The following is a 26,591-nucleotide window of genomic DNA, read 5'->3' on the forward strand; positions in this document are numbered from 1 at the left end:
CTAATTTATCTAATCTACGACTGGTCTTCTGTCGATTTATCCATGAGCAGAGAGAATACAACATAAATTTTGTTATTAATATTTTACTTACGGATGAAGCTTGTTTTTCGAGAAGTGGAATTACTAATTTACACAATGAACATGTTTATGCTGATGAGAATCCGCATGCTACGAAAGTGGTACATTATCAACATGAATTTAAGATTAGTGTGTGGGCAGGAATAATTAACAATTTTATTATTGGATCTGTCATTTTGCCGCCCCGATTAAGTGGTGAAAGTTATTTGGAATATATTCAAAATATAGTGCCAGAATTATTGGAAAATCTTCTTTTACAACTTCGGCAAGATATGTGGTTTATGCACGACGGTGCTCCGCCACATTTTGCTATAAATGTGCGCAACTATTTAAATCAACAGTACCCACGAAGATGGATAGGTAGAGGAAATGATGCTCCGGTACCATGGCCACTGTGCCCATCGGATTTAACTCCGATGGATTATTTTTTATGGGGGACTCTAAAGTCCATGGTATACTTCACGGCCATAAATAGTGAAGAGGAACTATGGGGACGAATTCAAAATGCAGTAAACATTTTAAAGAACGACGACGAATGAATGAATAGAGTACATTTTAATTTCTTGCGTCGGATTAATCTTTGTATGCAAGTCAATGGTGGTCATTTCGACCATCTACTAAAAGTATAATTTTTTCGTGTTTATGTTTGGTATCTATGTTTTCAAGTAATTTTTAACCTATTTTTAAGTTTTGATTTTTTTCGATCCAACTGTAAGAATAGATATGTAGTACATTAAAATTATTGTTCGAGACATGCAGCGAACTTTAAGCTTCAAATATCTCAAGAAGGAAGCCTCGTAGAGATTTTTAACAAGAGACCTTTGTTTCTTAAAAAATGTAGGAAAACACAAGTTTAGTCATAAATAAATTTTATACCGGGTGATGAAAAAGTTATGCCCTTTTAAAGAGGGTTCATCGAGCACTGACAACATCCCTCTACATTGTGCATCGAAAATGTTAACAGATTCTGAATTCTTATCCCCAAAAACCGCTCAATACGACATTTTGTGTAGATAGCAGCATTCCCAACCAAGAAATTAATTGTTTTGCTTTTTTTTGTTTTCACCTTGACGCCCTGTATTTCGAAAACCGTCCACTTTTGGACTAAGGTAAATTGGGTTAAATCGTCATGTTTTGACCTCAGAAATCTGTGGTAGAATTTTGTACAGACCTTTTGGAGACACCCTGTATATGTAGGATCACAAAACCAAGCCATATTCGTCATCTTCTTAAATTTATGTATCCGTTCTTTCTATGTCACAATACTGTGTCCTATACTTAAAGACGTTATTATAGGACAATTAGAGTGATGATCCTCTGGGCGTCTGGCGCCCAGATGTGACCCAAGCGGGGGTGAGAAACCCAGAGGCACAGGTACCATTTAAGGAAATGGGAAAAAAGAAGAGACTGACCCAGGCAGTCCCGAATACGACGAAATGCGATAAGACAGACTTAGGTCCGCTTGCTCTTTTTTCCCCTTAAGTTTTCAATTTTTTTCATTTAATAAACGCACACTTATAGCTTTTATTCTTGAACTGTGATTTCTTTAGTAGATATAACCACCATCCCATATCTACCCTAGTATTGGAATTTGATATCCTATTGAATTCTGATGCTATATACAGGGTGAGTTGGGAGGATCGTGCCAAACTTCAGGAGCATGTTGCACATGAAAAATAAATGTAAAAAAACTCAAATGTTGTTATCCGATTTTCGTTTGTTTACAAGTTATAGCGTAAATAAATTTTTTTAACTAGGATTCTATTTACCATAAACGTACCTTTCCTGGACGTTGGATTGGTCGTGGTGGCCCTATTAGTTGGCCTCCAAGATCTCCAGACCTCATACCACTAGACTATTGTTTGTGGAGTTGGTTTAAAACTGAAGTGTACAGAGTTAAAGTGGACACTCAAGGTGCACTAATTCAACGCATTAGAAATGCTGCAGCTGCCATTAAAGAAAGACATGAAACAATCAGGAGCGCAACGAATGCTCTTCATAGACGAAGCCGAAAATGTTTAGAAGTTAATGGCAATATTTTTGAACTTTTTCTATGATATCCAAACGTTAATTTATGGAATTTCTTATGAAATTTATAATTTTTTAAAATTTTATGTTTTAATTTTATTTACGCTATAACTTGTAAACAAACGAAAATCGTATAACAACATTTGAGTTTGTTTACATTTATTTTTCATGTACAACACGCTCCTGAAGTTTGGCACGATCCTCCCGACTCACCCTGTATATGGTTGTGGTTTTTCTGTAATTTACTGTAAAGCTGTTAAAACACCGTCTTTTACCTCGTGGTCCACGTGGTTATATTGTGGTCCACTACGTTTCGGTATTTTTTTTGCGGAACTTCTAATTGAATATTGGCAGTGTCGACTTTATATTGCAGTTACTATAAATACACAAATAATCAATTTCTGCGAGCCATTTACCAACACTAAGCCATTAAAACTACAACAAAGGGGTTTGTTGATTTTAGCCATAGAATTTGAATTTTTTATGTGTCAATATTTTCATTTGTGTTTTATGTGAGTAAATGGCTCAAAGAAATTAATATTTTATTGAAGAGTGTAGAGAGAATAGGAATTATCAAAAAAAATCATGAATTATGAACGAAGAGCGTATAAATTAGAGGCTGTGCTCATTGCATGTATTTAACTTGTTTGTGTTATTGTAATTTTGTACTGTTTTAAAAAAATGACATCGAAGAAAAGAAAAGTTTTGTTCATTGAGGAGAAAGGTATAATAACTTCTAGACTTGCAGCAGGTGAAAGCAACAATACCATTGCAAATCGTTTGCAATTATCGTATTCGACTGTTTCCACAATTTGAAAGAACCAAGAAAATATCGAAAATGCCTTTAATGAAAATTTATTGCCAAAGATGAAATTTAAGTTATCCAATCATAGGGATATTGATCGGGCATTATTCAAGTAGCTCTAAACAGAAAAAAGTGAAGGATAAGCAATCAATGGTCCAATATTACTGGCAGAAGTGAAATAGTTTGCCAAAAAAATGAATAAAACCCCGGAATATAAATGCTCATAAAGTTGGATTAAACGCTTCCGACAAAGATAAAACGTTAGATATGGGACGATTAGTTGTGAAGCTGCTAGTGTACCAATTGTAGTGACAGAAAACTGGCTTAAAACTCTGTGACCTGAAATTCATAAAAATTACCGAAATGACGAGATATTTAACGCAACCGGAACGGGTCTTTTCTACAAAATAACTCGGAACAAAACAATGAAATTTAAAAGAGAGAGGTGCACAGGTGGAATAATGTTCAACGAAAGAGTTACTTTACTCTAAACTAAAAGAGTTTCTGACTCTAGCAATATGACACGATCAGAAAAACATAAGTTGAATGTTTTTTGAACATCAAAAAACCCTCGTTATTTCAAGAATATTAAGTCGCTACCTGTTCCCTATGTGTCTGATAAAAAAATCTGGATGACGATAGACCTGTTTATAAAAATTTTACAAGACTAGGACACTAAATTAAAGACAAGAAGAAAAAAAAATGCTTTTAATAGATAAGGGTTCAGCGCACCCAAAAATGTCAAATTTAGAGAATATTATCGTTCAATATCTCCCACCAAATATTACATCAGTTCTGCAGACGATTGGCCAGAATCATAAGCTCAATGAACGTTTATGTTAGAATCCTCGAGCTAATGAATATTATTGAAAACAATCAGCAAAACAAAAAGCATGTTATTAATCTTTTGGATGCAATATCAATGATTTTTAAACAATGGAAGAACATATTACCCCAAACAATCAGGTATTGTTTCACGCATGGCCTTTTACAACTAGTACCAGTAGCTGATGATTTTGAAGAGGATGACGATCTTCCTTTAGCTGAGGTGACAAGAAAGATAAATAATGATTTTGAAAAACAATATTATGTGTCTCTTGTTACGATAAAAAAAAAACTTACATTGTCGCATCAAATATGGACTGATTTGGTAAATAATGACCGTCATTTGGAAACAAACGGTGTTTGATCTCACAAGCAAATTGCAAACGAATTGTTCACTATTTAAGAAATCCAAAATGAAAATGATGAAGACGCTGAGGGTGGTGAAGATTTTAAGCCACAATCAATTGTAGAAGCCCTACAAGCTGTAAAAACCCTGAACAGTTTTGTGCTATACAGTCATTCCAGCAACATAAAGTTTCTGAATAAAATCAGTTCCATAGAGAAAAAAATATTTATTTTAACTTACATTGTAAAAAACAAGAAAAAATTAAATAATATTTGAATAGATAATGTTTTTATGCCATACATTCATAAAAATAATAATAGTTAGAAGAATAAGTTAGAAGTTTTTATTAAATGATTTATGTTCTATTATTTATCTATTAGTTTTTAATATTTTTAATAAATTCTTCTGTTTTTTTCATGTTTCTTTAATCATTAGAAAAATAAGTCTTGATGTAACGATCATTTTTACTCGGCCCTCTCGCTGTTATTCTATTCGACTTTCACTGTAGTCACATAACAAATTAATAATGATCCAGTCATAACAGCCCTATTATATAATAGGTCCTGCATAGTTAATGGCCCCATTATACCTATTATAATGAAACCATATGGCAGAATCATTAACAAACTATAAAGTAGTGTGTCCATAACTGGCAGCGGCTATAAGTGTTTTTATCTTTAGATATACTTTCGTGCGATTATTTTTTCTTCATAGGACCTCTTGTTGTCACGTGATCGTCATTTTTCCCGATCTACAGTTTGTTTATTAAATCCGTAAACGCCAATTTCACTTCGCGAACTAATTACAACAATATATTCAGCATCTCCGGAGGGAAAACCTTTGAGGATATACCGAATCCCCATACATTCTCTGAGTCGGTCACCCCATCAAGACAACAACAGGACCAATTCTCCACCTGTCTGGAAATCTGCTGATTCCAAGCTGACGGTAAGGAAGAACACATGAAACATTTACTCTAATCCAATTCACGTTTTGCAGGTTCCAGAACAACCTAGAGTGTCGAGAAGTGCCAGCAGCTCGCCGGTACCTCCCGTGAGAGCGAGAATGCAGCAGGCGTCATTGAAATGATAGTCGTTTGCTTTGTACAGGGTGAAACATATGTCTTAAACAGTTTTTTCTAGATTTATCAGTTCATTTTAGGAAATTATCATAATAAGAATTTTAAGGAGAGTGAGATAAAACTTGCAATCCCTGATCTCCAAAACTTCAGGGAGTATTTCTGATTTCGTACCTAGATATCACGAGAGTTTAAATCTTGATGAAGGTGATAAGTTAGGATTATCTACTGTTAAAAAAAAGAGTTAGATATATAAAATTTTATTGCACAAATAAACGTTTTTTCAAGCATTAATATTAAAGAAACTTATAATGTAATGTATTCTCATAATAACGCATCTGTACTACCAAAAGTTTTTCATACCACTGTACATACGTAGATACTCTGAGCTTAATTCAGCAATAAAATAAGTAATTAGTAATCTAATTAAATATTATCTAATAATAAATACACTTCAAATGCGTAAACTGTGTAGTATCAATTGACAAGAATGAAACAGGTAGATAATCCAATTCTCGTATAACATGTCTTTCAATACCAGTAGCAGCCGGTTTTGCAGCTTAGTTTCATTCACAGTTAAATTACAAAAACGCGAAAATAAATTAACCACTTTTTCTCATATATGTGCAGCAGCCTTTATGAAGGCAATATTAGTTGCTCCCCTGTGATCAACTCAGTGAACCCTAACGGTCCTTTAGGTGGACACAATATTATAATAGGTGATATAGAACTTTTTTTTTCTTTATTGCCCTTCGTTTTTGGTATTGTATAAGCACTTTTTGGCAAATGGTAGTCTCTGTATTGCTACTATTCATGAATTTTCATTCTTACTGTTTGAAATTTTTCTAAGGGCGCCCGTGAACACAACGCGAACACGCGACGCGCCACTAAATGCGCCACTCGATCGCTTGTATCAGCGATTTCGCCATGTTACTTAGTCGCACCACAGATAAATTCGTGTATAACAGAATCAAGAGAATAAAAGGTAATCATATTAAGGACGAGCCATTTGCCGATTCAAATAAGGAAATATACATATGCAGCGACGAAAATTAGTATGGAAAGATATTTTCTTCAGAAACATTTTTATTTCCTAGTTGAATAACTGCCGAACACCGGTAAATTATACAACTGTTAACAACTTGATGATTGTTATCAAATAATAAGCAAAACACACAACCTTTACTTTTCAAAAATGAATGCAAAAAATTGTCCTGGACCAAAGTATGGGGAAAAAAATTCAAAAGCCTATTTTACCATTCTTTTTCGAAAAACACTAATATTTTGTGGAGTATTCCTTTGCTTCAAAGACTGCTTTGCATCTTCTGGAAATTGAATCCACAAGATTCTGATAAACGTCTACAGAGATGCTCTTCCACTTCTTTCGCACTATCTCACATGCATCCCGTACAATGTAAATAATCCTTTCTTGAATTTTGTATTCTAAGGGGTGCCACAGATGTTCTATTGGATTTAAATCCGGTGATTATCAGAGCCATTTCAAAATATCAATGCTTTTTTTCAAAACTCAATTTTCTATCAGCCGAGAAGTGTTTAGAATCGGTGGCCCATTGAATCCTCTATTATACCGCCATTTCCATGCTTCACTGTGGATTTCTGAAATTTTATATCACATCTCTAACCCAGTAATCTTCGAATATATAATTTTCCATCCAATCCAAATATTTTAAAATTACTTCCATCACTCCATAAAACAGTATTACATTTTTGGATGTTCAAGTATAAGTGCCTATTTACAATTTTTACTCTGTTCTTCCGATATTTTATTTTTTTATTTTTTTATAAAGACTTTACTGCAACTCTTTCAAAAGGTCCAACTTCACAAAGGCGTTGAGTGCGGTTAGTCACAATTACAATTAAGTTCTCCCAAATTTTCTCGTTTATCTATTGAAATGATTTGTGTGGGCTTCTTGCCGATATCTTCTTAATACACTTTCAAACATAAGGGCTAATTTTTTAAGGGTACTAGATTTTGAACGATTTACTACAATGCCTAAAATTCTATATTTCTTTCAAATTTTTGAAACTGCACCTTCTGATGATCTTAAAGATTTTACAACTATGCACTGTTTAACCGTTGTCTATTTAACTCTACTACTTTGTTCTGCAAGTTTTCTGAGAAATATGTACTTATCTTTACTCTATTTTAACAATATCTTATTACAAACACTCCAATAGAAGTAAAATAATGGCCATAACTGCAAAAATTTAAAATAACTAACTTCCTTTAAATACTTTTACCAAGCCTTAATTCACAAAATGCTAATAAGAAAACAATGTATATTGTCGAAAACGTAAACAATTAAAAATGTTTAGTACCCATGTTGACTGTTATAATAGATAAAACGTTCCTTTTTATTAACTTTGCATGAATAAAATGCAAAATGAAAATCTTTCTATTATTATGTCTGCCATTGTATGTATTAAACATCTAATATTGAGTTAGTAGGTTTATTCACATTCAATAATTCTGTTCGATAACTCGGAAGCGTTTCGTCAATAAACCTGAAAAAGTCGCCCACTGTTTTACTAACAGCAACATATACAGGGTGTCCTCAAATTACGTGGCCAAAATAATACCGCAGATTGTTTGAGTGAAAATAAGTCGATTTAACTAAACTTCCCTCAGTCCAAAAGTTGATAATTATGGAGCTACAGGGTGTTAAAGTTGAAAAAAAAATCACATTTTCTTTAATATCTTTCGATTTCTTTGAGTTAATTTCACGAAATTTCATATTTGAGGGTGTTTTAGGATACGAAATTCAAATTTATTAACGATTTAGTTGTTTCTTCTAGGGGGCGCCACAAGCGACCATTAGGACACATTTAAATCTCTGTAACTTTTTCGTGCCCCGGTGTATATTATTTTGGTATTTAAAAACCTTTTTCCCTACCTTTTATACTTAGAAAAGGTATACTTTATTGACGTCGCTAGAAGCAACGGTTTTGGAGAAAAACGCATAATTCTAATGCGCTGCATATTTGCGTTGGCGCTTTTAAGTAAATAACTCAGTTGGCTATGTTTTTAATTGACATTTTAACACTTGAATTTGTTTCTCAAATGTCAGTTTTTTTATTTAGCCCTCAGTTTTTCTTGTCAGTTTCGCTTCTTGTTCCTGTAAATATCCAAAAGTATGGCCAATAAATTCACTTATTCTGAAATGGTGGATATGCTGTTAGTTTATGGACTTTGCCGTTGTAATAGTCAAAATAATATCTGATTTTGAAAACTTATTGTTATACCTTTACTAATAATTATTTTTGAAAAACTTAATTTTTTTTAACGGAAAATAATTTTAAGGTAATTTGCATGCATCATCAGGCTTAGATGCATTTTTCTCCAAAACCGTTGCTTCTAGCGACGTCAATAAAGTATACCTTTTCTAAGTATAAAAGGTAGGGAAAAAGGTTTTTAAATACCAAAATAATATACACCGTGGCACGAAAAAGTTACAGAGATTTAAATGTGTCCTAATGGTCGCTTGTGGCGTCCCCTAGAAGAAACAACTAAATCGTTAATAAATTTGAATTTCGTATCCTAAAACACCCTCAAATATGAAATTTCGTGAAATTAACTCAAAGAAATCAAAAGATATTAAAGAAAATGTGATTTTTTTTTTCAACTTTAACACCCTGTAGCTCCATAATTATCAACTTTTGGACTGAGGGAAGTTTAGTTAAATCGACTTATTTTCACTCAAACAATCTGTGGTATTATTTTGGCCACGTAATTCGAGGACACCCTGTATATAAATATATATTGCTATATATATTATTGTATATATATATATATAATAAAAAACTAAGATTAAAATCTACAAATTGAAAAAAACCGGATGCCAGTTAAATTTTTATTTCACAAGACGAAACTTAACAAAACGAAAATATAATAGAATTCTTGATGTTATGGTCGGGGAAAACTATTGTGATAAGTAGCCGATGAATAGATAGTAAACCAGGGTTTACGCTTACCGTAAAACTTAATAAAATAACCGGGGAGGCTAAAAGAGAATGTGAGAGGCATGACGACCCAGGTTAAACGTCCCAGAATCTAAATAATGCGTAATTATAAAATAGAGAGGAGGGCAGATATGGACAAAGTTTGCCGAAGTCAAAAAACCAAAAATGATCACTTTTGTCTGTATATCAGGTCTATCAGGTCTTGAGAAAGCAACAACACGTTTACTTTACTTGTTTTGAGTCAAATAAAAAAAATATATTAATTATATAGTTGTACACTTCCTGCGCAAAGAATTAAGCGTTATTTGTTGATCGTTGATATTTCTATAATGCAGCATCTGCTGTTTATTCTATAGTTAAAAAGAACTCAAGCTTAGAAACATATCTACGAATGATAGAGCAACTTAAGTGTTCAGAAAGAACGATTCGAATCTCTTGTCTTGTTTCAAAGAGATTTTAACTAAAATCCGTGCGAGCCTTTATTAAATGAGCAATACTATTTTCAGTTAATTTTAACTGAGAGTATTCTTTCGCAATAGTTTGTCGTAAAGTCGATTGAAAATTCGATGATCTGGTTCGCTATTATTAAGATAAAATTTCAGATACCTTTCAGCGGCATAACGACTTTCATTGCGCATAAATAAAGATCACATTTCTTACCTCAATATTAGTACATTCATAGGCATTCCTGAAATTACAACAATTCACTAATCACACTAAAGAAACACATAACTAATTAACAATATTGTAAATGTCAACTAAAATGTCAAAAATGGCGCCAATGTCACATTCTATTGTTTTCGTGGCCTACCTCGTAACTCCAGCAGTTAACAAATTAACGATATTCATACATCCTCGGTAATGCACCGAAAAGCTTGTTGAAAATATCTTATAATACCAGAATTTGTAAAAGCATTCAAGTTATCGACATTGATACAGAAAGGACAGATATTTTCAATGACTTTATTGTACCCAAAATCTTCTAAAAAACAATTGCAAGCTAGTAAATCAACAACTGTGAGATACATGTATTCCCAATTTACAAAACAAAAAATATTTAACGCAGAAAGCGCAATAAAATTAACCAAACTTGGCTCAAAGAACTTGAGAAACAACAGAGTCAATTCGTTGCCAGGGGATTGCGATAAATGGGGCCTATGTGCATCGTCCTCGACTAACGACCGATAGTCCAAGTCAACAAATTGCGTTCACCACATATCAAGAAAGCTAAGTGACATTCACAATCATTCAGTTTTTCAGTACAGTTAACAATAAATTATTATCTTGAAAGGGGGTTCAAATTGATTTTAGTAGTATTACATTAATAATACAAACCTTTAACAAAGTCTCGAATATCATAAACAAATCCCTTGAAACTTTCTTTAAATAACTATCTTCCAGACTTTATAAGCTTTAGATCGAATTTTCCATAGTGATTCTCTTAAGCATTGATGAAATGTATTTAAATTGTAGTGGCAACTTCTTGTCTATCGTAGATAGCCAAAACTACATGAATTATGCACTGAATTGGAAAACTCTTTGAAAGTTTTTGGGAGACACAAAAAGTTCAGTTACACATTATTTTAAACAAAAACACAGTCTTAATATACAATTTTCTACATTTTACATTTCTCACATAGTTACCTTACTTCACTTGTCATATCTGAATGTAAAACGAAACGTCACCCGTCAGACCAGCACACTTCTCCTTCAACCTTGAAATAGAAATGTCTGCCGACAAACATATGTAAGGAAAACAGCAAAACGTTCCAAAAAAATACGCTTTTTATGCTTAAATTTTACAATTTTGTGTCAAATAATATATATTGCTAGCCCGTAATACTCAATTTGGTAAAAATGCTGTATTTAGAAGACTACCTTGAAAGTAAGTTTGAATTTGATATTTTGATGGTGTGTTGTTAAACAATGCCAGGCTATGTTTCACTCATCCCAAGCTAGAGGAAGAGGAGACATAAACTCTTTATAACGCGCCAATTTTAAATATCTTTTCTAGTGATTGAACATTTACCTCAAGAGCTCAGGGACCGGTTCACTGATATGCGAGAAATGGATTTAAGCATACATAGTAAGTTATAATTATTGTACCAACTTTTTCTCCAATATTCTCTGAGAATTATTCACAGATAACACTGATGAATTGGAAAAAAGGGAAAAAGCTTTCTTTAGTGACTGCAAAAAATATCAAAACCAAGATATACCACCCAACTTGGAGGCAGAATTTCAAGCCATAAGAAAGGAGTATTATAAAGCTTTGGAAGATGCAGATGAGAAAGTTCATTTGGCAAACACAATGTATGAATTAGTGGATAAGTATCTACGAAGGCTAGATTCAGAATTGCACAAATTTAAATATGAACTTGAGGCAGACAATAAGGGAATTACTGAAGTATTGAAAAAAAGATCTTTGGAATTGGATACTCCTGCAAATTCTTCTAATATGTTGAGTCAACAAAAAGAAAATCGATATGACAGGTAATTAAAAGTTACATTTACTTAACTAGGGACTTTTGCAAAATAAACTATCAACTGGTAAATGTATTAATCACAAGTTATCTGTAAGAAGTAAAACATGCAGCATGCGCTACGAGGAATAATTTTCTTATGTTAAACACAAGATAAGTCCTTGACAGAATTTGTATGTCTCTGACCCAGTTCACCACCATTTTTAATTGGTAAATATTTCTACTGTTCTTTTCTTAAAAAATAAATTATAAAATTGCAATTATTTATAACAAATAAATTAATGAAAAAAATTAATTTGTTGTCTTACAAAGAAAAGGAAAAAAAATTTAACTAAGAGATGCAGATGATATTAGTGATATTTTATAAAAAGAAAGAGACAAAATTTCCATTATACTGAACTATGAACTGTGTTATTAAAGTTTTCCATTGCATTCTCTTACAGCTTCTACCTTTCATTACCGAAACTGCATGTATGTTACTGAGAAACAATATTGTAAATTTAAATTCTGGCATGTTTAAACATTTTGACAAGTTCATAGCACTTTTTAACATCTGTAAATGTCAATTGTATTTTGTAACCAACCCACCAAACAGCTTTTGCAAATACAAACCGACGCCATTTAAGCATAGACCGAGGATGCTGCTTTCCATCTATAGTGGAAAAACCAATAATAGCAAAGAGAAGTTGTAGTTATAACTAGACAAAATTAGGCAGTTGTTTGCCTGTCCCACTTCATCTGGCATTTAGTTTTTTCCAATTCCAAATATAAAAGATGATGCACTTACTAGACTAGCAATAAATTTAACTTTTACCTTTTTTCATTAGTAGAGAATACAATATAGAGGTCTAAGGAGTTTATTTTATGAATAGCTTAAGCTCAAATAACTACTCAAGCCGTTACTCAAGACCCCGCAGTGAAAAACGTCGTGACAGCAATTCAACAGTTTCAAATCAATTTGTGGAAAAAAGACAAATGCTTCAGCAGCCTGTACCAGCCAGTAGCACTGGGTCATTGCCTCCAGCACTAGCAGAGGCACGACACACACCAACAATAACTCCCCAAAACTCATTACCTGCCAGCTCAGTGGCACCTACAGGAATTTCTTATGGATTGGGACATAATCTAGGTGCAGGAACTGCAATTGCAGCTGCTGCCTCACAAGCTATAGCTGCTACACAGCAGGTGAAAATTTCTTGTGTCTCTTTATTTTGTATGTGTATTTTTTTGTGAAGGATGCAAAATATTTCTACATATTTTAAAAAACGTTTTTTTATTCATTTCAAATAGGTATAGGTGTTCGATAGTTGCTGTCACCATTTTCTAAATATTTATCGCTTTATGACTACGCATACCTTTTACATATACATTTGGCAAAAGGTTACCTCAATAGAGTGGTGACAAATATTGATCACCAACTTTTATTTAGACAATATTTTAATACACAAGCTAATTAAAAAGTTACAAGTGTTATGCCCCTTTGTACACAAATAACTGCAATTTCTGAGTCATTCAGATCGAAAAGATCTTATGATCTTATAATTATTGTTTGTGTTATTACAAATGTGTGTATTGTATGTATTCTTTAATAGATGCAACAGGGAAGAAGAACCGCAAGTCTTAAAGCATCTTATGAAGCTATAAACACAAGCGGTCATGAATTTATTCCCAGAGAATTAGCGGGTGCAGCCCAAACGGCGATTCAAGCCATCCAACAGGATCATGCGAACAACAAAAAAAAGCAAAAGTATGTTTTTATAATAATAATATCATTGTGTTTTGTTTTTTTCTGAAATTTGTATTACCAACCCTTTAGGAAATACAACAGCAATAATTCGAGCTCTTCGACTAGCCAACAATTGGCTCAAATACCAGTGCAACAGCCTGCAACCGTTCCAGAAGTTCAACCTGCCCAAACCGACGCTACGGTAACTGAAGTGACTGACGGTGAATGGGTTTATGACCCTAATGAGCCAAGATACTGCTTGTGCAACCAAGTGTCCTATGGAGATATGGTGGCTTGTGATAATGAAGAGGTATGTTGTATTGTAGTAATAGAGTGCGTAATAATATTAACTAATAGTATGATAATTTATTACATAGCACTTGCTTCTAATTGTTGATTTTTTGCTAGATGTCATTCTTACGTTATTAGCTATATTATTTACCTAACAAATGTGGAGAGTGAAACTTTACCGCCCGTAAAGTTTTGCCTGTTTTTATTGGCCTTTAAACTGTTAATCTGTTTTCTCATTTAACAAACCATACATATGGCCTCGTTTATATTGGATTTAATGTATCATCTGAAACACCCAAAGTCCGATCCTATTATGAATGCGTTGCACAAAATTGTAGAAGAAAAATTATGTCGTTTTAGTGTCCGTCTGAATGGTTCCATTATCCGTGTGTGGGCATTTCTGCACCTCCAAAAGGTAAATGGTACTGTCCACAATGTACAACAACTATGAAAAGACGTGGAGGTAGGAAAAATTAAAATTTAAGCATTTGTACTTAAGTAGATTATCAATGTTAAGCATTTTTATCTAGGCCTAATTCAATTATTGTGTGGCGGTAAAAGTAAGCTTCGTAGCAGTACAAAAATTTATTTAAAAAATGTGAAAGGAATTATGTAATTTGGTACTTGTACAGGGTGATACAAACTTTTTTGCGATAACTTGGTAATTTTTTTATCAAAATGACAAAAAGCACCATCATTCTCAAATTGCGTTCCGTTTATGTCCTTCGCTGCATAAAAATTTCAAAGGCTTGTTGTTTATCAAGCTTTTATATATTACATTTACTTATGGTATTTTTACTTATGACAATCCCAAATTTCTCAAATTTTATCAAACAGTTTTTAAGGTATACAGAGCTCATTAGTTCTCTGATTATACTATAGTATTTTTTTTTCTAAATAAAAATGCAATTATCATCGATATGCTAACATAACTCATCCCATTGTTTTGAGATAACCATTAATAATTGTGTTTAAAGATATTGTAAGTTTTTAATGTTTAACCAAGGCCCATAAGGGCATTTGAAGGGTCATTGGTCCTGTAGAACTGTAACTAAGGGTTTATTGAAATATACGCTTATTTTGTTATTTGTAAACAGTCAATAAAGCATTAAAGCCTATTTAAGCACGTTTTCTTTATTATAAAACCCTACCACGAATGCATGAGATGTAGAAATATGATAATTTAACCCAACCTTCCTGTTTGCTGCTACCTCTTCCAACTGCAAAATTATAAGGAATATAAAAAGATACAACTATTTCAGTATCATTTATCATTCACATTTCAATGTATAAATTACATCAGACTTTTACCGTTAAGTATATACATATCCACATCATCTCACCTTACAATGTTGTCCGAATTACTAATTGAGGGAATTAAAACCTTAAACGGTGTAAAAGATATAAAAATAGTTAAATGAGAAAGTTTTAAGGAATTTTATAGCAAACTTATACGCGGTTTAAAAATTGTTCTAGCTCTTTCCGTTTTTAAACTGGATATAGGTTTTTTACAAAAGGCGAAAATATCGACCCTGTGTCTCATACAGTTTTCAAGATACCAATACAGGGTGGATTTTCTTTCCCATCATAGGGATCCCAAAAACAAATAGAGTCAAGAAACCAATTAAATGGCTTGACAACAAGTTACTGTAAGTGAAACTACTTTATAAATCATTACAACCTTCTTTTAGCTTTGAACAGCTAATATTAGGAAGAAATTTGGAGGATAAGAGGGAATGAAATTTATTTTTCAAAGTTAGAGAGTTTACACAAAGAGTTTTTAATGAAGTGACAGCCCCCTGCAAGGTCATCTGTGATTTTAAAAGCTGATGTTCTAAGGAGTTCAAGTTCTTTCCTGCTTCATCCATACTTGTTTGAATGAGAGACTCAATGTTGTTGTAAAGAGATGTGTTTGAATCTCGAAGCTTTTGTTGAAATAATGAGTCATATTCTATGTTTTTTTTGGAGGAGTCACTTTCTAAGAGGTGCAATGCTGATACTGCACTGGCTATGCTGTCATTGTTGTCTATAGAGATAATTAAGTATTAGTTTTATAAATTAAGATTACAAATTTATAGCTTAGAACAAAAAACTGCGTTAAATATTAATAAATTTAAGACTGTCTATTGCTTCTATCCATGAAAGAGGAAATAGTAGAAATTCAAAAAACAAAAAATATCCCTAACTCAGTATGATTTTGCTCACCTATACAAAAATAGGTTTTAAGATGCCTTACAATAATGCAAATGGCTTATTGTTAAGATCAAGATAACATTGATTTTCCACTAGACAATTCACAATGGTTCACAAATGTAGCACCAACTTAGAGTTAATGCATTTAACTGAATCTTGGGAAGTTTGTAATATTTTATATGCAATAAAATTGATATCAACTTTGCACCAAACTTACATCCACAATGAAGCCGCTTTGTATAGAAGAAATATCAACATTCGTCACTTACATTTTAAAAGCATGTAGGAAGTCAAAATTTTGCGGCGTATCTAGACTGTTATAGAGGATAAAATCTTCAAAATATTGTATCTTGAAGCATTCCTGACCGGTGAAATATCAGCTATAGGTTGTAAATATGATCACAATCTCACTAAATTGTATAACGAAGGATGTACATTCTCGCATGAAGACCCTCTACCTACTTAAAGAAATTAAGAACATACCAGTATCCGACTCAGAATCTTCGCCAAAAATAACTGCGCCTTGAATTGAGTTGGTCATATCAAACTCTAGGGGTCCCTGTGATGGAAAAGGAACATTCCTTAAATTCCCTTAGAAAAATCAAAGAACTATCTTGTGCCTACTTGTTTATTACCCGCAGTTTCATCTTCGCTATCTGTTTCAGATGCTTCTCCAGTTACAATTAACGAATTATTCATATTAGCTCTTCTTATTTACTGAAATAAAACGGTTTTAACTGGTTTATTTTTAATGGGGCGCGGGCATAACACGTACAACGGGTCATAGGTTAAAATGTGCCTCGCAGCTGGATATATCGATCTTACGTTAAATGCAACATAACCTCAATCAAGCACAAAATAAAAAAAATTATCTTCGAATAGTTCACTTTTCTTTGGATTAATGTTAAAAAAAACTATAGATTAAAATTGAACACCACCGATTATGTTCGTGTTACGAAACATCGCAAAGTCCTTAATCAACACCGCTAATGTGTGGAACCCTCAAGTGATCCCCGTAAGATTCAGATACCATGCAGAGAAAATAGCCAAAGGCCCCTTATTAAGAAGATTCGGTTACGAGGACGTTGTAAAGCGTAGGGGATTGTTGCCAAGGGATAAGAATGCTGGAAAACTTTTCATGCCAACATATAAAGTAACGGACAGTTGGAGTGAAAAGAGAGCCCTTTTTGGCCAAAATGACTATATTGATATATTAGGTAACGAGAGACTACATCCAACAAGAATCCTATACAACATACCACCATGGTTAAGAGGGGTAGGGGGTAATGAATATCAAGTAATGTTGCGCAAAAGGAAAATGTTGGGGAAGACAATATACCCTTTAGCTCGACCAACTAAATGGTACCAACTGAACAAAAGGATCCGATTTTTGAACAAATTTTTGAATAGAAAGACTCGCACCGGTTTTTCCTGCCAGTAGAATGAAACTTGTGTTAATTTTTTAAATAATAAATATTGTTTAAATAGAAACAGGTTTTTTTATTACAAATTTCTGTAAATAATAATTTACCTACCTATATTAATGTACAAGTGTAGTAGAGGATAATTTTTAAATATATGTAAAGGTGCCAATTCACCTGCACCTATTGCGATACAACGTACACAGGGTTTGTAATATTTTGAGGTTCACGCATTAGTAAGCACAATGAATGTGAAATAAGTAATAAAGTTAGTAACTGAAAATTGGCAAGCAAATCGGATTTGCGGTCGTTCCACTTGTATTACAGATGTAAGTTTAAATTAACTATAAATATCACAAAATAAAGCGGATAATTAGAGAAATTAAACAAAACATGAGATTTGATTGAAATATGAGTCAAAGTCGACGTATGGGTTTTAGAATTATTATTCGTTTAGATAAATTTTATTTTGCAATTGTATTACTAACCTCATATTCATCGTATCTACTTCTTTGTAAACGCTAAAAATTCTAAAGTTAACTATTTCTCATAGAAAATAAATTTTCTATTAAATTAGAATAGACAGACTTAAATTATAAAATATTTTAGCGAAAATAAAATTTATTCTCAGTCGATTGCTACCTTCATCTTTATGTACTGAGCATAAGCAGGTATTTAAAAAACCAGTTCCCAAAAATGTTCCTCTATTCATAGTTCTGTTCCATTCAGTCCTTTGATTTCACACCAAGTACTTAACGCAATGTTTCTTACTGCCATAATAATACGTAAATATATATTTTAAATTCTTTCACCTTTAGTTTTCTTTGAACGCTGATGTATTAAGGTGGGAGAGCATCAGAAGAAGCCAACAGTCTGGTTTTACACCAGAGACATCACATAATTTCTTGGAATTCAATTTTTAATGACAGTAATCACTTTTCAAAAGACTATTAGAACGAAAAGCGTTTATTAACTATAGATTTGTTAAAAAGGTATATCCGAACTACTGCATTACTAATTATTCTAACGAGAGTGAGAATGATCAACCATTGCACGATCTAGATTACATAAATATAATTTGTATATTTTACTTTTACACAGACAACATATTTATTAAACACATATTAATCCAAGTTAAACATAATTTAAAATCATATTATTTAAATTTAATTTTAGAGAAAAGGCACAGATGAAGTTGACGCACTTACACACTTGCAGATAATAATTTTGCACTCAACCTATCCAGAAATTGGAAAGTTTTTTTATCGATTCGTTTCAAATGTTGACTTTGACCATATTCAAATCTAATTTTTGATTAATTTCTCTAATTATCTATTTTACTTTGTTGCTATAACATTTCATTCTCTATCTGTAGTAATCAATTAGCAACCTGTGAAATCACTCCACAATAGATTAGCCGGAAAATTTAAATTTTGTACGTGTGTTACTTACTTTTGCATAAACGCCCAACATTCCAAACTTAAAAATGAAAATATTCGTTCATTATGAAGTATCAGTGATGTAAAATAAGGCTTTAAAGTTTCTCCTGATCCGTTTCCCGCTAAACACATCAGATTGTATAACTTTACTTGTTCATAGAAGTCTATAAAAGTAAGGTAATTTACCGGATGTTTGGAACAAATTACTTGCGCCTTTACCCCTTTTGCTAAAAATTTTTTAAAGGAAATTTTCAGCGAACTGTTTAAGATCTAAAACGGCATTATTTGATATCACAAATATTCATCAACAAGCATTTGAATGCCACATGCATAAGTAGAACTAAGCTGGTTAAAGTGATATAATGACAGAAAAACTAAACATAAACTACTTCAAAATGTTGAAAAATATACAAGGTGCGCTAAATTAGCAAGTCGCGGTCAATTCTAGCTAAAACACGAGTTGCATTAAGTTCATCATGACATCAAATATCGCAGTTTTAGATTGTAATTTTTTCGTGAAAATTTCATATCCAATAGAATAATTTGCATATAATTATACGCGCGAACTACTTTCTTGCGACCCCTGGTATATGTTATTCCTACTTAATAAAAATCAGGGTTTTCCGTGAAGAGTAAGTTTTTCCCCTATATTAAAAAAATAAATTTAATGCAAGTCTACAAAAATTTCACATTTTCTGAATTTGTTACAGCAATTATGGGTACAATTCGGACACTATCACTGTCCATTATTTTCGAAAAACTTACTTTTGCTTGCCATGACGAACCGACCATTTTTATCAATTGGGTTAACATATACCTATTACAAATTTGCATACAAATACTAAGCTATTAATGACAATGACACCACATTCCTATTCAAAAAAGCAAAAAGTCAAAAATTTTGTGCTTCTACTATTATTATAATCACTGAAAATATTTTAATACGAATTAAAAATGTTTTAATCTGAGTATTCAAAATTGATTTTTTATATTGTCTCTCGCAGAAATAATAAAAGCAGTGATTTGACTGTTAAATTTATTTGCCAGAGTTAGATAAAATTAATATAATTTTTTTATGTTTTTTTTTTGTTAATTGGAGGCCTATGGGATGGTCCTTTCAGACATAAATCAAGCCCACAACATTCCTTTGATTTTATTTCAAATTACAACTACATCGACTTAAGTCTCCAAGTTACAGGACATGGTGAAAAAATACTCTACATTTTTGGGGATAGAGTTTGTCCTGAATATTTTATTTGTTCTTACTTTAATTTTGTCCACTATCTCTATGTTCTCATGAGCGAATAATCAAAAGTTAAAAATTGGAAGTCTACACAAGTAGTAAAAATAAGCCTTCATTTTATGTCGAACCCTCGTTACTAACACACAGAGATTCAAAAAATGAAATATGCGTAGGTTACTTGAACCTTCATTTTTTTTGACACTAATAAACCGACCAGAAATGACAGCTAACAATTTAAAATTCTCCGAGAATACCCCTTCCGCTTTCAAAGGAACAACTTTAACTAAAATATAAAATTTCCAAAGCAACATTAGGGGAAAAACCGTCTGTATTTTATAAATTATTTTGCAAAAAAGACAAAATCGTTGTCTCATAGTGTTTGCTTGAATCAAGATGACGCAAAGAATGTCGTTCGTTTGGATATATTTGAAGCTGGTACGGTTTGCCCGCTTTCACCAAGTGATTTATAAGCTGGGAAGTGTGGTAGAAGTGCACATTTTCGTCAATCAGGCCATGAATAATCAGCAACCTATTTTCCCTGCAACATGATCAGAAGTGTAAATTTGAAGTACTATATATACTATTTGAATGCTAAATGCTGTGACTTCTTTAAGTCAGAAAACAATACTATAAATATATAAAGACTTACTCATCAGGAAGTTTATGCACGTGCTTTAACACAGAACCATCATCATAACCATCCATATTGCTCATGGGTAAATCCATGTATCGTTCAGTGTAGCCTGTATCATAAAAATTCCAGTTAGTCACAGGAGCTCCTGCTATTGCCACCTTGAACACGTCAGGATAGTGAATTAGGCCCATTAGACTCAAATAGCCACCTGATTTGGGAAAAAAAAAAATAAATCTTCACTTTTTTTTAAAGTATAAAACACACCATAGGACCAGCCGTGAATGGCCACTCTCGTTAAATCAATATACCCGAGAGTTTTGGCTAGCCACGTGAGCACTTCCACCTGATCCCTTAACTCCACAGTGCCCATTCGGCCCTTAATGTGACCTTCAAAGTGAATTCCGCGATGCTGAGACCCTCGAGAATCAATGGCGACAACACAGTAACCTCTGGCTGCCAACATATGTAACCGTAATTGGCGCATACCCTTAAAAGTATTAGAAACCAACTGCACCTCCGGACCACCGTAAATATTTAAAATAGTGGGGTATTTTTTCAATTCATCAAAATTATGAGGTTTAAGCACCATAGCGTATAGCACGTCCCCAGAACTAATTATATGCGTGTAGAGATCAGGAGTGTACATATCGCAAATGGAACCTTGTGACTCTACTAGATAACCTAAAGGAGTTAAATTCACCCCCTCGACGGTCCAATCGGTTTCGGTTACCCGAAATACTTGACACGCCGGTGGTTTTTTAATGTTGCTATACACTGTAATTAATAATGAACAATCCTGAAAAAAGAAAAATTGGAATTCGCGTTTCCAGCTAAAGTCGATTATCGTACTTTATTGAATTCCGCCGCATAAGAGTATCCCGGTCTTGACAACAGTCTTATCTCTCCTGGATGCTTCAAAGAAACCACGTACAAGTGCTTTTCCAACGCCGCTTCTTTCAGCCCAATAAAATAAACCAGCTGCTTGTCAATGTTTACCCATAGATTGTGACCCATTACCTCCCAATTGCCATGGGTCAGTTGCACTTTCGATACAATTTTGGGGTTTAAGAACACAAAATCGGTAGTCTTAAAGGAGAATTAAACATTTTTAGGAAATTCTTATTTGCGTATATTTAAATAATAATACCTGCGAGATTTCGGCAACTCCATTATTTACTGCCGAAAGTTGTGATGTAACCAAATAAAGGTGTCGAAATCCCGTGTCTTCGCTAGCCCATATAAATTTTATCTAGAAACAAATGTGATTCGAAATTGAGGTAGCATTGTATGCATAAAGATCACCTACACAGTGAAATCAAAAAGGTTGGAATAAGTTCATTTAAATTTCAGACATTGTTACTTTAAAAAAATCCTTGGGCTTTTCATTTTTCATTTTTAGTTGCGTATTTTTTAAACAAGTTTTCGTTTATAAAGGGTGACATAATACCAAATTATGATTTAATTTATATGACAAATTGAGGTAAGGAATTAACTTTTTTTACCTCGTTAACATCATCTGATGGAAGAAAGAATAATAAATCATGGACATTAATCCAGTATAGAGAATCCTGAGAGTAGATCACTTGAACAATTGGGCTTTTTGCCAGACTATTTAATTGTCCTCCATGGCTAAGTTGATTAAGGGCACTAAAGTTACTAAGCGATAAAATGACTAGTTCCAAGTGTTGCTGTTTTCTGTCTAAGAGTTGAACCCAGACACTATAAAAATAGAGTAACTTGTAAAAAAAAATAACGGTCAGATGTTCGTCACATACAATTCAGCATCTGGAGTCCATCCTGCTCGCACTAAATACTCCATCCATGGAAACATCATGTTTAAGGAAAATTGTAAGTCTGACAAACATAAATCTACTATTTGTAGGTGTTCATTCAATTTGAATTCGATGAGTTTTAGGTAGCTTTTCGAATTGGCACATCCCGCTCGCGGAAATCGAAACTCTTCGACATCTTCTGTGTCCGATTGGGAAGAGGGAAAGCAGTATAGTTTGACGTCACCGTCGTCTACTTCTTCATAAAGTATTCGAAAAACACCTCCTAAACAAGACCAATTTATATTCAACAATAATTCAAAAATATTTAAGTAATTTGTCTATTGTAAATCAATACTAATGTACACAATAAGAAAATAAACCCACTCACTCAAAAAGACGTAAAGAACTCAGGAAAAATTGGCTATAAAACCTTTCAGGAGACAGTCTGTTTCTATGATGTGTGAAACAGTGCAGCTCTTCTGAAATTTTTTTATGGATTTATCCATTCAAATTTTAATACCAGATATTAGAAAAGATAAATCAATTTATACATATCCATAGAATCAGTTTGATTATATACATCATACTATAAAGATTGATTTGGTCATAAGTAAAACTAGTTCTAGAAGATTGAGAACTTTTTGAGCTTTGAGTACTGAAAGACATGTAGAAGTGAAGAAACCAAAAGCCAGTACCATGAAATCGCCACTGAAATATTAGCACTGCTAATACATGTATTATCCACTGCCTTCAATATTGCAGAGCAAATGTTGATACTACCATGGAGCAGTATTCCACTTCCAAGCATTACCTAAATACTCTAGCTCACAACTGCTTATCAAAATGTCAGAAATTTTAATCTCTACACCAAAATAATGTTAACAATGTTACAATATTTCACACTGCCTAGCAATATTTCTTAGAGCCTCAGGACAGTCTGACATTGCCTCAATTTTGTACATCACTATAGGTTATAAAGCTCTCCTTAGATAGTAGGAAAACTTTAATTTTCAAATTGCTTGAAGCAAGAGCACACTACATCTGAGGAAGTAGTTACCTAAATAACCTACCTAAACATTTCGGCTGCCACCAGTACCCTTGATACCTACAAAACTCCTCTTGCATAACATAAGATGGAACACCTGCACTCAAGGGATCATCAGTTAAATTTCGACCACCTTTATGTGCATATGTTATCCTAATATTTGAACCTGATACTGTATGGGTAACCCAAATATCTTGGTTGCAAATATATGCAACCAGTTCAGGGTTTGATGGGCAAATTTGAGGATTCAGTTTTGCTCCCATAGCTGTCATTCTTAGTTTTGTGGGAAACAATTGACCATTCTAAAATTCATTTGATTAAAATTCAAAATTGTGACTTGTGATAAAAGCTTACTGTAAAACCTGTGTCTACACATTGAAACAGGCTACTAGCAGCTGGAAAAACAATTTTTCCAGAATCCTCATGTATTTCATAACTATTTATGCCCCAAGTTGTCAACCTTTTTCTCTCCCACTGTAATTGTTCTTCCCTAAAGTTACAATCATTATATACCAGCTTATTCTAACTTAAATCTTCATACCTACTACAGGAAGACATACAAGGAAAATTTGATTCTAAAACACACTGCCACTGTAGCTTTGAGCTTGTAAGTTGATTTGTATTAGGTATATCTGTAAACAGGAGGGTAGTTTCCCATCCTATGTAAAATAGACCGTTATCGAAATACTTGTTACTAACTTAAACATTAGACTGACCGTTATGAGGTGTGCTAAGAAAATAGATTCTAGTTCTCCCATCTTGTAAAGTTCTGAAGGTAAAGGAGGTTGGAATCATAGTTGATAAACTTGATAGTTGTCGTCGAAGTTCACTAACGACAATTCTAAGTTCTGACCAAGTTAATTTAATGCTTTGAATTTCAATGGCCTTAGAGGGCACCTCTTCCTCTGAAGCTGGGTCATCTTCAATAGGCTCCCCCAAGGTTTCTTTATATTCGACATCCATGGCTTTGAAGCTTGGGTTTCAATGTTTACAGACCAACAGGTAAGTGTAAATTTTAAGTAGTGATAACTTATGAATTACTAAACTACTATACATATTTCTGTACTCTATATTATTTTAGAAATCACATTTCGTCAAACTTTAACTATTAATAGAATAAATAATAGTTTCAACTATTCAAAAAGTATTTCTTTTTCCCGACTCAAATCACTGCCAAATCTAAATTGAACCTAACCGGAGATTCTCCGTAATACCGGTTTATATACAACTTCCATGAAACAGTGTTACACAGGGACTTTATATGCGACTTTACTTCTATTGTGGCCTGCAATCTATAACTTATAAACTTTTAAAAATATGCTAAATGGTAAAAAGGATAAAATCTGACTACAAAAGTGTTTTAAAATTAAAATAAGATTGAAGGTAAACAAACTTCTTCTTCTGCTTCTTCTAGGCTACGATTGACTGCCGTCGTAACCGACGTCCAGCCAGACCAAATTTAAATGTAAAGTCAAAATAGGTTTTGACATTAACATTGATGTATTTCGCCTTTTCGGAAACGTTGATTTGGATCGGATTGATTCCAATTAATTCCCGTTGACCCAATCGAGTTAATCTCCGACAATAGTTGATCGATCTAATTGGTTGAAAATCGGCTGATAGGGATTAATTCGATTCGAATCTTCGTTTTCGGAAAAACTATCAAAGGTCGAATGTCCGTTTCCTGGGGTATTTCTACGCATGCGTATGTATAGTGTCTTGTTCATTATTTAGTAGCCTCGGCTTCGAAAAATGGGGATAAAAGATTTTATTCATAATTATCGTTAATAAATTTTCAATACTTTCGGTAAATAATCGGATGTAAGGAATATTTTTGTATTAGTTTTGCATTCGAGGTAATTGGCAGAAATATTGGCAATATGGTGTGATTTAGGTCCTGCTTTCATACACAAGCGAGCCTGAGTAGGATTGTGCACTATACGTATTTCTATATTAACATACTTCTTTTAACTTATAGTTTACAGTGGTAACTACAAAAAGGGAAAATTTCAATATTGGCGTCACTTGTGATTTGTGAGCTCTGCTCTTAAAAAAAAAATTCTGGAGCGTATTCAAAACTATAAAGGTTCGACAGTTCGGAACGCTCTACAGGTCAATTAAAGAGACTTATTTTGTTCAAAGAGGTTAAGGGTTTGTTCGGGTAGGAAAACAGCACTTGGAAATAGATCACACTACGCATGCACACGCCAGCCATGTTGTCAATTCAAGCGAACAAAAATTAGAAGAAAAGAGCACAAATTCAAATGTATTTATTCGTGTTGCGCTTCGCATCTGTTGAAGTCCAACAATCAGGGGTCACATGAGTTAATGGAGTTGCCAAACGAAGATATCTGTTTTCATTATTTCAAGTAAACAGAAATATACAAAAACTTTGTTTTAATGATACGCGTTTATGTGAAGCGTCGATGCATATTTACGTGTCGAAAGTACAACTCCCACAATACACAAAATTCGGATGTGTTAACATTTTGAACTAATCTTCTGTTTTTACCGTTTTCCTAAAAATACCCCAACGCAAAATGAAACATTTACGCTGTTTTCTGCTTTTGACCTTTCCTTTCTACGTAATGGCAGCCTCAGATAACAGCGATTTAAATTGTTATTGTGCATGTAAAAGTAGTAATTCAAGTTGTGTTTCGATACTGCACTTCGAATTTAAGCAAACGATCTCCTGCTTTGAAAATCCGATATCGAGGATTCGATTTTTTTTTTAATTTTATCATTTGACCACATGCAAATGGTGAGATTCTTTGAAACGTCTTCCATTTTTTGCCAAATTCCTAAATAATTACGTGGTATTTAAGAACCAATCCTGATGTTTTCGATAGAGTTTAGCAGTCAGTTAAGAGTCATTTAACCTTGCGAATACGGAATGAAAACTTTTACACAACGTATCGGATGGGATTCTTAAGATCCTTGAGGAACCTCACCCGCCGTGTACCTATTCCAGTTCTTTATTCCTCAGTTATTGTTAATAAGTGTAATAAAATCAGTGCTACAAATAAACGAAATCCAGTTCAATAAGTAATAAGATATTTTAAAACGTGATATATATTTATAATAATAAAATTAGCATTGAAATAAAACCCACTGGATATTCGAAGAGTAAAAAAAAACGCTTTCGCCAATCTTTGGCGATCGTATATAATTTTGTGTGGTTCTTCAGTAATATTTTTAAACTC

The 26,591-nt window shown here is 33.1% G+C and overlaps 6 protein-coding genes across 13 annotated transcripts in view; 3 read left to right on the forward strand and 3 right to left on the reverse strand.

Annotated features, from left to right (window-relative positions):
* LOC136340113 (GTPase-activating Rap/Ran-GAP domain-like protein 3) overlaps nucleotides 1-5,627 on the forward strand; it is a 94,037-nt gene extending 88,410 nt beyond the window's left edge. For all 6 annotated transcript variants that reach the window (XM_066283894.1, XM_066283895.1, XM_066283890.1 and 3 more), the window contains 2 exons: nucleotides 4,903-5,030; nucleotides 5,082-5,627. In XM_066283894.1, coding sequence (XP_066139991.1) covers nucleotides 4,903-5,030; nucleotides 5,082-5,171 — 218 coding nt within the window. In that variant the 3' untranslated portion in view covers nucleotides 5,172-5,627. The remainder of the gene's footprint in view (nucleotides 1-4,902; nucleotides 5,031-5,081) is intronic.
* Nucleotides 1-10,810, reverse strand: part of LOC136340127 (putative gustatory receptor 28b) — a 287,924-nt gene extending 277,114 nt beyond the window's left edge. The window contains exons 1-2 of one of the 2 annotated variants that reach the window (XM_066283933.1): nucleotides 10,477-10,810; nucleotides 9,802-9,829 (exon numbers count right to left, since the gene is read on the reverse strand). The gene's annotated coding sequence lies outside the window, so the exon portion shown is untranslated. Of the gene's footprint in view, nucleotides 1-9,801; nucleotides 10,156-10,476 lie in introns of those variants that run through there. The other variant, XM_066283932.1, reaches the window with a different exon arrangement.
* Nucleotides 10,811-10,838: 28 nt separating this feature from the next.
* Ing3 (Inhibitor of growth family, member 3) lies at nucleotides 10,839-14,759 on the forward strand. The gene is made up of 7 exons (XM_066283925.1): nucleotides 10,839-11,026; nucleotides 11,156-11,227; nucleotides 11,286-11,634; nucleotides 12,497-12,809; nucleotides 13,217-13,371; nucleotides 13,441-13,660; nucleotides 14,002-14,759. The coding sequence occupies exons 1-7, from the start codon at nucleotides 10,999-11,001 to the stop codon at nucleotides 14,116-14,118; spliced, it is 1,254 nt and encodes a 417-aa protein (XP_066140022.1). The 5' UTR covers nucleotides 10,839-10,998; the 3' UTR covers nucleotides 14,119-14,759.
* A 136-nt stretch (nucleotides 14,760-14,895) lies between these two features.
* Nucleotides 14,896-19,687, reverse strand: Blos3 (Biogenesis of lysosome-related organelles complex 1, subunit 3). 2 transcript variants are annotated; one of them, XM_066283956.1, is made up of 4 exons: nucleotides 17,370-19,687; nucleotides 16,459-16,551; nucleotides 16,318-16,393; nucleotides 14,896-15,667 (listed from the first exon to the last, which is right to left on the reverse strand). In XM_066283956.1, the coding sequence occupies exons 2-4, from the start codon at nucleotides 16,531-16,533 to the stop codon at nucleotides 15,306-15,308; spliced, it is 513 nt and encodes a 170-aa protein (XP_066140053.1). In that variant the 5' UTR covers nucleotides 16,534-16,551; nucleotides 17,370-19,687; the 3' UTR covers nucleotides 14,896-15,305. The 2 variants fall into 2 exon arrangements, with proteins under 2 accessions (XP_066140053.1, XP_066140052.1); XM_066283955.1 differs by lacking the exon at nucleotides 17,370-19,687 and adding an exon at nucleotides 16,610-16,702.
* Nucleotides 16,778-17,325, forward strand: mRpL51 (mitochondrial ribosomal protein L51). The gene has a single exon (XM_066283957.1). It carries the CDS (start codon nucleotides 16,778-16,780, stop codon nucleotides 17,273-17,275), a length of 498 nt encoding a protein of 165 aa, XP_066140054.1. The 3' UTR covers nucleotides 17,276-17,325.
* A 145-nt stretch (nucleotides 19,688-19,832) lies between the features above and the next one.
* LOC136340114 (dipeptidyl peptidase 9) lies at nucleotides 19,833-24,837 on the reverse strand. The gene is made up of 11 exons (XM_066283897.1): nucleotides 24,105-24,837; nucleotides 23,930-24,047; nucleotides 23,743-23,878; nucleotides 23,414-23,690; nucleotides 22,347-22,626; nucleotides 22,074-22,290; nucleotides 21,719-21,820; nucleotides 21,421-21,657; nucleotides 20,836-21,367; nucleotides 20,587-20,779; nucleotides 19,833-20,475 (listed from the first exon to the last, which is right to left on the reverse strand). Exons 1-11 carry the CDS (start codon nucleotides 24,349-24,351, stop codon nucleotides 20,271-20,273), a joined length of 2,544 nt encoding a protein of 847 aa, XP_066139994.1. The 5' UTR covers nucleotides 24,352-24,837; the 3' UTR covers nucleotides 19,833-20,270.
* Between the last annotated feature and the right edge of the window lie 1,754 nt (nucleotides 24,838-26,591).

This window comes from Euwallacea fornicatus, chromosome 7 (assembly GCF_040115645.1).
Source record: "Euwallacea fornicatus isolate EFF26 chromosome 7, ASM4011564v1, whole genome shotgun sequence".
NCBI lineage: Eukaryota > Metazoa > Arthropoda > Insecta > Coleoptera > Curculionidae > Euwallacea > Euwallacea fornicatus.